Source organism: Alosa pseudoharengus, unplaced genomic scaffold (assembly GCF_046254945.1).
Source record: "Alosa pseudoharengus isolate Yale_2024_CS ecotype anadromous, Long Island Sound unplaced genomic scaffold, YU_APseudo_1.1 YU_APseudo_1.1_scf_20, whole genome shotgun sequence".
Classification (NCBI taxonomy): Eukaryota; Metazoa; Chordata; class Actinopteri; order Clupeiformes; family Clupeidae; genus Alosa; species Alosa pseudoharengus.
The window spans coordinates 7,135,638-7,147,504 of record NW_027468664.1 but is presented as its reverse complement, the minus strand read 5'-3'; the positions used below and the strand labels follow the sequence as shown (position 1 = coordinate 7,147,504).

The 11,867-nt window shown below is 43.6% G+C and overlaps 1 protein-coding gene across 1 annotated transcript; it reads left to right on the top strand.

Moving 5' to 3' along the window:
* Positions 1-792: 792 nt before the first annotated feature.
* On the top strand, positions 793-3,140 carry LOC143135986 (thymosin beta-11-like). Its single transcript, XM_076296387.1, has 3 exons — positions 793-939; positions 1,896-2,006; positions 2,185-3,140. Exons 2-3 carry the CDS (start codon positions 1,907-1,909, stop codon positions 2,217-2,219), a joined length of 135 nt encoding a protein of 44 aa, XP_076152502.1. The 5' UTR covers positions 793-939; positions 1,896-1,906; the 3' UTR covers positions 2,220-3,140.
* Positions 3,141-11,867: the final 8,727 nt, after the last annotated feature.

Here is an 11,867-nt window from a genome sequence, read left to right as displayed (position 1 = left end):
GATTAAGGCTATGCCTTAGCCTACTTCTGCATAGATTTGCGCCTAATGGTTTTGCAAAAGATCTCTCGTATTTTTTCAGGTGACTAGGCTATCATTAGCTAACTGATTTTTGAATATTATACCATTCTGAGGCCTAGAAAGTGAACGTTTGACAGTTGTTAAGAGTGCTGTCGTAAACATGGTTCAGATAGATAGATAGGCCTCCTTTATTGATCCCCAAGGGGGGATTTCCAAGGGAAATTCAACACCTATTCTGCATAGACCTAAGCATGTAGTTTCACAAACTATAATCTCCGGAGCACTGGGTATATTTTATTTAAAAGCATTTATCATTTAGGCCTAGTTTTACCTTTAGGCCGATCATTAATTGTGTAGGCTAGCCTGATAAATGCACAATACAAACCCATTGATAGTCTGTGTCTAGGTGTAGGCCTAGTGATCTTGCCAGACATTGTTTCATTTGGTCACCTTTTGATTTATTTACGAATTTCATCACAAATCGCAGTGTTGTTGTAGCCTACAGAAAATACAGTAGGCTATAGCCTAAAAGTTCATAAATGACGGCAGGTGACGGCTATTCCCCTCATTGCCACAGGGAGGCAATCTTAACTCAGACTTTTTGGAAATTGCTTTAAAAACGTGTAGGCTACTGTTTATGCGCACTTATGATTTTGCTTAAACAATCCCGTCATTTTAAAGTTATAGCTGCGAAAAGTAGGCTATACAGCCTAAACGTAGACTAGCCTATCTTCTGAAAATCGCTGCTGTTGAACACGCGCTGGAATAGCAACGCTGGGAAACGGTGTGGTGATGTCACGGTGGGTCATTTGCATATTACTCAGTAGGCTATATATTTGACGCTTGCGCATAGTGTTGTACATTGCTGCACCGCAGAGCCTTGCGTTGGAAGTCTACTGAGCGCAAATAAACCAAACTGAAGTGAGTATCTGGATCAATTAATTTAATTTTGTTTAGTCATTACCTGGACTAAGATATATATTTTGCGTGCGTATTGAATACCTCGTTTTGAAAAGAAAAAGATGCTGATGGTAGGCAGTAGCCTAAAATACAGAAGACAAAGGATGCGAATGAATCCTGTGCTTATAAATCTGTGTGAATTCAGTTTGTTTCGGGCAGAAACCCTTTTAAAACGCTGTTAGAACCCCGTGCCTTAGATAAATCGCACATTACATCATTACAGGCTGCGCGGGTTAACCTATTTTCTTTGTTAAGCCTCTTTGTGTTGGAGAATCGGTCAGATGTCCCGATGACTCATGCCGTTATTTGGGACGTTTTTATAATAGGAATGAAACGTTAACGCCATATGACGTTTATTGCCACTGTAATCATTGACAATGAGGCGATGGTTGCCAAAACGTGCTCTGTCCATAGAGATAAAGGCGACTGGGCGGTGGTTCCTCAGGCTGCACACAGACTTAGTCTACGTGCAGAAGACATGACAAGTGACTTCGCAAGGCTATGATCATGCACGTGGAACAAAGAGCTGTTCGGATAGCCTATGTTGTCTAATACATAACTCGTATGATGATGGATTATTGGTGCTAGTGTGACTATTTCTACCACTATTGCCCCTGAAGAAGTATATGTGAATGTGTCCATCTTTTTGGCGTGGGAACATGTATTGTTATGTAAATTTTCAATTTGGGGAACTCAAGACGCTATTTAGTGAGGGTGCGGTCTTTTTTTGTTCGCGGGGGTGTGACGCTGGGTGAATTGAACGGGAGTTGATGCAAATCGCACGAGCCACTGGACCTCAGCGAACAAAAGATTTTGGTGCCGTTCAAGGCACAGTGAGTAAAGTTGTCTATGGTAGTTGCTGTGCTGCAAAACATAAAAGCTTTCTAAAATAATGACAAAACCATTTTCCTTTTTAGACACTCCAATCATGTCTGACAAGCCCAATCTCGAGGAGGTCACCAGCTTCGACAAGACCAAGCTGAAGAAGACCGAGACCCAGGAGAAAAACCCCCTTCCTTCAAAAGAGAGTGAGTACACAGATGTTGTACATGTCTCCTCTAGATAGATATTATTAAACATGTGTAGAGCAGTGTAGTGTGTCCTTTGTTTGTGGAGCATGGTTGTCTGAGTAGCCTATGAGTAGTCTAGGCGTGAGCAGAGATAATGTGATGGATTCTAAGAGTTTCTCTCCTGTCTCCTTTGCAGCCATTGAACAAGAGAAGGCGGCAGGGTCATCATGAAGACCCTTTATGCCATCATGCACTGTGCACACACACCCCACCCCTCCCCTGCATTGCCTTTTTCTCATTCACTTCTCCTAGTTGTTATAACTTCATAACCGAAATGTAAAAAAGAGAAAAAAAGGAAATTGAAAAGAACAAAAAAAGAAGCAACCATGCTGCACCACTGTCGGATGAAAGCAGAAGATGGATCGTTGAAGCCCCCTGCCTCCCCCCTTTGCTCCTGCAACACCTGGAAGGGTTGTGTCATCGTGTGTCCATGCTAACGGTAGACAGACGCGGCTGACCAGAGGAGCGCATGTGGAGGAAGGCTGAGATGACCAATAGCCATTGGCCCACTGCGAAGAGGGAAAGAGCAAGGGGTGTGGCCTTTGGAACATGGAGAACACAAATTGCTCATCAACCAATCAAGGCGTGGCTTTTTTTGTCAACCAATGACCGGCTCTCAAATTGAGGCGTTGTGTTATTATTATTTTTCTTCTTTTGTATTTGATTTGTAGGATAAATGCACAATCCTTTGGGTTTTTTTATATGTTGGGCGTAAAGAAATTAAGATCATGTTGTAACACTTCTGCCCTTTTCTATTGGAAGGAGTGAGAAAGGAAACCATCTAGGTCGGGAGAAATGCTTCAGAGGATGTTTACTCACATTGGTGTTTGGTTTTTTTTTTATTAAAAGATATTGCGATTGTGCCCTTCTGTTGGATATGGTTTTGGGATAGCTTTGAATGTTGTTGCACCCTGTCTTGCTGTGTGGAGAGAAGTTGTGTGTCGGTGAAAACCGTGTGGTCGCTTGCCGCTCTAGATCACAGTTGTTTCCTGGGTTTTGTAAAGAATCAGCAGCCATGTTCTTTTGCCACAAACCATTATCAGTAATGGAAAAATGGAAAATGTTGTAATAAAAAAACCTTTGTTTATTGAATCCTTCTGGTCTGTCTGTTTATAAAGCACTGTTCCCTTTCATGTGATACTGGTGTGGTTCTCAGCCAGGTGGCTTGACTGGATACACTGGAAATACTGTGGCCTATCACTGCCTATCTACTCCCTCTGACCACAGTAACAATGGCTGATTTGAACTCGGCACAAGTAAACAGCAGAACCTTCTGCTCCTGTCTTCTGTGGCTTAGCAGAAACACTCCTTTGCCTGGCAGCTCTCCAGGGCTTTTTGGCCAAGGCTTAAGGGGACTTTTCACAAAGCAAGAGCTACTTGGGCCTTAAACGTTCAGTAAAGATGACCAGGCGTAGCCTCAGTCTATTGACGGATTACCTATTTTAAAATGATCACTTTATATAAAATGTTTTCATTCCTGCTTTTACTAAACGCGTGAGTGGATTTATGCCAACAGAATTACTACTTTTTGTGGAGGGGGGGGGGGGGCATTTTCAGGGATTCAGTGTTACTGCATTGTGCCACTTTGGTGAATTGTCAGGGAGAATCTCCCATTCAAAGAAAATATCACAAAAAATTATATTGAACATCTCAGACTGTGCGAGCGGTCTGCTCAACCCAAACACAGATAACAAGCCCGTCTAGGACTTATTCTCAGAGGCTTTGTGGTATGTGTGTTCCCTGTCCTAAGGGTGTATGCTGAGCTGCGGCCATGCAGCTATAGTGCTGATATGATGAGACAAGGGCAGCACTATGTGTGTGTGTGTGTATGTCTCTCTCTCTCCCTGCGTATATGTGAGTGTGTGTATGTCTCTCTCTCTCCCTGCGTATATGTGAGTGTGTGTGTGTGTTAGAGGAAGGCAACTGCAGAGAGCAGACTCGCTCACTTTCCCCTTCTAGACTGCAGCTGGTAAGCTGGCACCTGTGCCAGCCAATCAGCTTGGGGCTGTGTACCGTGCATCCTGGGACGAGACTTAAAGCCCTATTCCCTTTGCCGCAATTAGCCTTTGCCTGACAGCCCTAATGACATTATTGAGACAAAACTGACTCCATCCCATTTCAGTAGTGACACGACCGACCGACTGACAGACAGTCAGACAGACAGACAGGCAGATAGATAGATAGATAGATAGATAGATAGATAGATAACTATTGCTTAAATTATTGATATTGTAAATGTTTCAAATATATATGACTTTTCTCTAATGCAGCTTTCCACATAGTAAATGCATTGAGTGGGTCAGGACAAGCATTTATCAGCTGCAATAGCATAACACTAATCCTCCTCAGAAGCTTAATTAATGAAGTATGTACATTTCCACTGATATCCTCTTTTTGGACCAAATGCTATGTGATGTGTGACGTAAATGTATGAGAGGTTTCAGATGCTGTGCAAAAGCCTTTGCAGGACTGATGGAACTTTAAAACTGTTCCAGGAGGATGGAACATGGAGTGAACACGGGCCAATTTTTGCTGACTCACACCAAGCTGCCATGACTCCAGAACAGATTTAACAGTGACGTTGTTTTACAAATTACAAATTTGTTTATTTTTGGACACACCTGAATTAATCAAATAATTCCTCTCTCCTGCTCACTTCTCCAACAACACACACACAGACACTATAAATATACACACGCAAACACATGCACTTCATGGTAGTTGTACTCACCATTAAGGTAATAACACACACACACACACACACACACACACAAACACACACACACACACAACACACACACACACACACACGCAGGGCTAACACTGGGCTAATCGTTCATGTCAGCATAAGGGGATTGGTGTTAAGTCAGTTACTTTTAATAACGTATTAAGCTGCTGGGGTTGTGTGTGTGTGTGTGTGTGCATGTGTGTGTGTGTGTGTGTGTGTGTGTGTGTGTCTGTGAGAACATGGGAGAGGGGATAAATGATGTGAGTCTCTCTCTCTCTCTCTCTTTCTCACTCACACATACATGAGTATGCTATGCATACATACATGCCATGCCTTCCAGTATTTTAACGTTGTGAATATTTACTGAAACTTTGCCCAAACCTTCAGGATAATGACTGACCAGAAACCCTCTATATACCCATGCAAACACACTGAGGCATATTGTGAATGTACCCATCACATGTACACATACGTAGCACATACAGAGATAACATATCATCTGTAACCACCTATTCAGCACCAATGCCTTTACTCTCTCTCTCTTTCTGTCTAGAGTTCTACTAGTGCACTAAATGCTAGACGGCAGTGCTCATGACCTAAACATGAAGCAAGAAAATCAATTTGTTCACAGACAAAATGCAAACACACAATTTCTCACAATATAATAATTATACACAATCAATAAGTGTGTATTTGAATGGATGTGTTTTGAAAGTATTGGCAGTAAATGATAATGACATGTTTTCATTCTTTAAGAACCATAGGATTATCGGATGGGTCTGCACCTGGTGTGCCATGCTGCAGTCAGACACACAGAAGGCTACCTCAGGAATGCCAAGGTCTTTATTCATGCACTAATGGCATAGACTTCATTCCTGTGTTGACATCTGACATGCTCAGACACACATACCAGACATGCATACACACACACAAGCGTTCCACTGTATGCAGATGGGCTATTGATTAGCTGTCTGCTGGTGTCTGCTAAAGGGCTGTTAGCTGAGTACAGGCTGTTACACGCTGTGTGTGTGTGTGCGCGCGCGCGTGTGTGTGTGTGTGTGTGTGTGTGTGTGTGTGTGTGTGTGTGTGACTGGGACCACGGGTCTGCAGTGAAATACAATATTCTAGCCTCTCCCACTCCTGTTATGTCTGGGACTTTTCTGTAATGCAGCAGTATAATAAGCCATGTGTTTAAAGCTATTCTTTCATTTTCAGCATCCATTCCTGAAACATGTATCATTTCTGATTAATGAATATAGTATTACGCTTCTGCCACCACTGTCTCTAATGTGTCCTCACCTTTTCTGGTACACTGACCTTTTATTCATTATTCAACTATTTCGCCATCATCACCCAACAAGGATGCAGCTGCTGGGTGTCTGTCCTGCGTCCAACTCCCATGGTGGACGTCTGTGTGCTGAGGTCTCCCCTAATGCAGGTTATTTTTTTTAGACGTGGCAGTCTGAGGGGCTCCTGCTAGAGCTGTGTGACCGTTGCAGACGCCGCAGCAACACCAGACCGTTGTTGCCATGGAGACCGTTCCCAGGATGACAGACATGGACGGCGCCGTCATATTCTGAGCTGTACACGCCCAAAGCCTGATGAGGCACAAACCCATGCATGTCCACATACAGTATTGCATGCAAATAACGGCATAATGTAGGCTACACATGGCCAGATACAGATGAACTCACAAATTGCACACACACACACACACACACACACACACACCTCAACACCCACTCACTCCCCCCGCCTGAGAAAACGCAAAGCCGATGAGTCCAATTCCCAAACACAGGTGGTGTCTTATGACTCACACACCTTCTGCTTCTGTAAATAAGTGATCACTGTTCAACCATGAGCTTTCTGACCCTCTCTCATCTGGGCCTCATGCACTGTATTGCCCTCAGCATGGGAAAACGGCTTAAATCCAGTTTCAATCTGAATGATCATCGACCACATGACAAGCAGTAGAATTTCTCAGCCAAATGGTCTGATTATGGTCCATCTAAGTCCATGATCAGCTAACTCATTGAGATCCTTTGTATGTACTTGATAGTTCTGGAGTACATCAGCTTTGCCTTAGACTACTCTGTGAGGAATCATAACATAACCAGGACTTAAGAATTAAGGATGTTCATGGGCCAGACGCCAGGTTGATGAAGAAGTTTTCGTATTTGTCTCATGAGTCTTCTTTGGGAAATTGGTAACTGTTATGATAGCATGGAACTCTGTTTATGCTATAAGAAAGGGAAAATGTGATAGATTATCTTTTTATTGCTTTGTTATGCAATGACAGAGATTTCACAACTTGATTTATTTTTGTTCAGCCTGGGATCACAGTTTCCTTTTTTTCACATAAGACCAATGTGCATGCCATCAACATAACACTTGAAGCCACGAACACACACTCTTGTGTCACACACAAATAAAGCTCAACGACTTCAGAACAGATAAGACACAGTGTTTTGGGGAAGAGTATACTTTTTGTTCCACATGACAGAGACACTGCATGTGAATGTGCAAAGAACTGCCATGATATGAAAAAGCAAACATCTTTCAAGCCACTCTCAATGTTCCTACTTCTATTTGTACAGATAGACTTTTCACACGGGTGTTTGTTTATACATGTTCCTGTGTGTTTAACACAAAAGTTTGAAAAAGTAAAAAAAAAAAAAGTCATGGGTTCAGGTTCTGCAACTACGACACAACTTCTGCAACTACAATACAAGAAGTGTTGGAAGACTTCAGTTGTTTCAGACTTGTGGAACAAAGCCACTAGCTACCAAGCCACGAGACAGCCATTTTTTCTGTGTCCATTTAGAGGGGGATGTAGTGTGTCTGTGGCTCTCCAAACTGTTGATGATGGTCTATTGCCCCATTTTACCATGCCCTGACTTGGTCAAGCATAAATATGTCACTTTGTTGTTAGTGTGTTAGTGTGTGTTAGTGTGTATGTGTGTGTGTGTGTGTGTGTGTGCGTGTGCATGTGCGTGTGTGTGTGTGTGCGTGTGTGTGTGGATCAATGTCCTAGTGAAAGACTGAGGTGGCACACTGTCAACTTTAATGCATTAGTAGATCAATGCACGGGCAGGGCATGTGTGTGTGTGTGTGTGTGTGTGTGTGTGTTGTAATTGATTGATTGACTGATTCAATGATGCAATGTGCAGACTCAGTGAATGTGACAGCTAAGCTTACTTTTCATGTGCTGTCAATTGGTCTTTGTTAATTGATGAACATGCAACATGAGGAGAAATACAGTATGTTTGTGAGTCTGAAGTGATGATAGCTATCAAACTAGATTTATTTTGCAACAAACTCATTTTGTGGATTGTGGACAAAAATATTAAGCAAGGGTTTGCATATCTTTTCTGGTAGCAGCATAAAGCAGCATATGGGCCGTTCACACCAAGAGCGATAACTAGAACGATAACAGCAAAAAAGCATCGTTTTAGCTAATATGAATGACGACATGAACACATAAACTATAACAACATGAAGAACGACATCGTTGAGGATCACTTTCAGAGCAATTTTGAGAACGATAAAAAGCTGACAGCCAGACAGAATCCATCAAATCCATCAAATTTTAGCCATCACATTCATCAACACGTGGAGGGATTTTCCTCATTGTTGGTCAGTGTGGGCACTTTTACCATTATAGTAATAGCTATAGCTATAGTTGGTGTGATCGGCCCTTTACTGTCTTTCTCCTTGTCTCTCTCTCTCTCTTTCTCTGTCTCTGTGTGTGTGTGTGTGTGTGTGTGTGTGTGTGTGTGTGTGTGTGTGTGTGTTTGTGTATCTGTTTGTGTCTGTTTGTGCGTCTGTTTGTGTGTGTGTGTGTGTGTGTGTGTGTGTGTGTGTGTGTGTGTGTGTGTGTGTGTGTGTGTGTGTTTGTGTATCTGTTTGTGTCTGTTTGTGTGTGTGTGTGTGTGTGTGTGTGTGTGTGTGTGTGTGTGTGTTTGTGTGCGTGCGCGCACGCATGTGTGTATGTTTATGTGTAAAATGGTTAACTCTCAACTAAACAATGTGCTCACATTTATTCATCTTTGTTTTGTTTGTTAAGCATCTACAGAACACTGAGGCAGTAATGGCGTCAGCAGTAAACAGGAAGTAAGTCTGGGCAGAGATACATTCACCAGACTCGCTCTCCCCTCTCTGTCCTACTGACAGAGACGCTATTTTAAGGGTTTGAGTGGATAATGTGTCTATTCCCTCGCACATGCGTCTCTCTTCTCTCAGTCCACTCACTTAGAGCTATCATGAAGAATGTTTAGAGACAGTGCTAATCACCAAAACTGTGCCAGTGTCTTAGGGAGAGTATGATGGAATGGAGAGAGATAGAGAGAGAGATAGAGAGAGAGAGAGAGAACACATATTAATTACCAAGCTCACCCTTAATAACTTGCCTCTTGTCAAGTGAAATGTTAATTATTGAGGTTACCGTAATATTTCGAGTACCCTTTTGTTTGCAATCATGGGATAAAGGCTTTGCGATACTTAAACGATCACAGTAGGTCCTTTTCCTTAGTCAAGAACTAAGAGCAAAAATAGTGTGATGCCATTTGACTGGACTGGCTTACTGAATTGTTGGCAAGGGTATAACAGAGGTAAGATTCTGAAACCACCAGGTAAGGAAAACAATAAAATATTATGATCGAGCTGCCGTTTTAAAGTAATTAAAATAAAGCTTATGAGAGTATTCTTTAGTGTAGCAGACTTTTTTCTGTAAGGCACAATAGTGCTCTTCCCCTTGACTTAGCCTGGATGTGATGCGGTGCGATGCGATGCGAGGCGATGCGATGCGATGCGATGCGATGCGATGCGATGCGATGCGATGCGATGCGATGCGATGCGATGCGATGCGAGGCGAGGCGAGGCGAGGCGAGGCGAGGCGATGTGAGGTGATGTGGTGTGAGGTGATGCGATGCGATGCGATGCGAGGCGAGGCGAGGCGAGGCGAGGCGAGGCGATGCGATGCGATGCGATGCGATGCGATGCGATGCGAGGCGAGGCGAGGCGAGGCGAGGCGATGTGAGGTGATGTGAGGTGAGGTGATGTGATGTGATGTGATGTGAGGTGAGGTGATGTGAGGTGAGGTGATGTGAGGTGATGTGGTGTGAGGTGATGTGATGTGAGGTGAGGTGATGTGATGTGAGGTGGTGTGGTGTGATGTGAGGTGATGTGAGGTGATGTGATGTGAGGTGATGTGGTGTGAGGTGATGTGGTGTGAGGTGATGTGATGTGAGGTGGTGTGATGTGATGTGGTGTGGTGTGATGTGAGGTGGTGTGATGTGGTGCGGTGTGATGTGAGGTGGTGTGATGTGAGGTGATGTGGTGTGAGGTGGTGAGTAACACACAGAGTGCTGCACTCCAACCTGCATCACTGCTTGGGAAGCTCACTCTCTGGAGGGGAAGCTCACTCTCTGGAGGGGCTCCTGTCTTTGCACTGCAACAAGATGAAGGGGCAGCTATGGCCTACTGGTTAGCACTTCGACCTGTAACCGGAGGGTTGCCGGTTCGAACCCCGACCAGTAGGCACGGCTGAAGTGCCCTTGAGCAAGGCACCTAACCCCTCACTGCTCCCCGAGTGCCGCTGTTGATGCAGGCAGCTCACTACGCCGGGATTAGTGTGTGCTTCACCTCACTGTGTGTACACTGTGTGCTGTGTGTGTTTCACTAATTCACGGATTGGGATAAATGCAGAGACCACATTTTCCTCATGGGATCAAAAGAGTATATATCCTTATACTTATACTTATAGATGCAACAGGTGTCCATTCAAACTCACTGCGATTTTCATGATGTTGTTGATACAAAGGCCTGTGTTTTTAAAGTGGCAGAGATTTTATCATCAGTTGTCTTGTGTACACAAAAAAATGACTCACCAATAGATTTCATTTGACTGAACAAACACATGGTGAAGAAACACACACACACTGATTTCACACAAAACAAATGAAACTAGTCAGAAGCAACAGGACAGCACATCTCCACCGCCATCAAATATAAATACACTATTCACATTTCACAGTGGCGTGATTTAATCCCTCCACTAAATTACTGATGTGCAACAAGAAATGATAAAACCCCATGCCATCCAAATGGAATGCACAAACATTGCATAACTCTGATTAAACCAAAGCTCTCCTACCCCATCCCCCTCCCCTCCCCTCTCATAGCCTCTGCTCAAACGTGCCTCCGATCCAATTCTGCTCGTGGCGATAGTTGTTAATAGGAAGATAAATAACATCAGGATAATAACGTGAGTAAATCTCTGTGACGGCCGCCTTGCGAGTGAGCCCTGGGGAGCTTCCCTTTTCCCTCACACATGGCTGAGCAAGGTGCGGCTCAGGTGACACGGCCTTTGAAGCCTGCTTTCATAAAAGGATGCCTTCAGATAGCAAACGCGGGCTACATCACGTCGACGTATCGAGTGTAAATAAGGCAAGGCCATCAAACCCATAATCTTGTCATAAAGCAGCACCAATCTATAGAGTAGCTGGAGCTACCCCAAATCAACAGCTAAATCATCTCTATAGGAATGTAATATAAGAAAGTTCTGCTGAAGGCACAGAGCAAGCTGCCTTGATGCGCCGCCTGAGAATGGCCATGTCCCGGGTGTACAAGGCAGCAGTCAGCACATGAAGAGGGAGGCAGGCGCAGGGAGAGGACATACTGTACTATGAGTGTAGTGCATGGGAAACTCTTGAACTCTTGGTTGTGGGCGCCTTTTTAGAGACTCCTCGCTAGTGAGGACCACATGGACCAAACTCTCTGGAGCAGTTTTGAGAGGATCATTGTTGGGGTGCTAGAAGTATTGCAAAACACAAAATGTCCTCGTTCAGGCATTCATCTGATTAATTCTTTTTGAAGCAGTGTGTCTATTTTATTTGTTTAAAATTAATGGATTGAAAGGTTCTGGATAACCAGAAAACGGTTATCCTCTTTTGTAAAGTTAAAGCATACAGTAAAGCTCAAAACAGGTCAAGGATGCAAGTGTTTCTTGCACACTGCAGTGGCGGTTATCCCAAAAAACATTACATAACTGGGCTAGAAGTAGGTTTGTGGTTCATGGAAAAATTAATCAA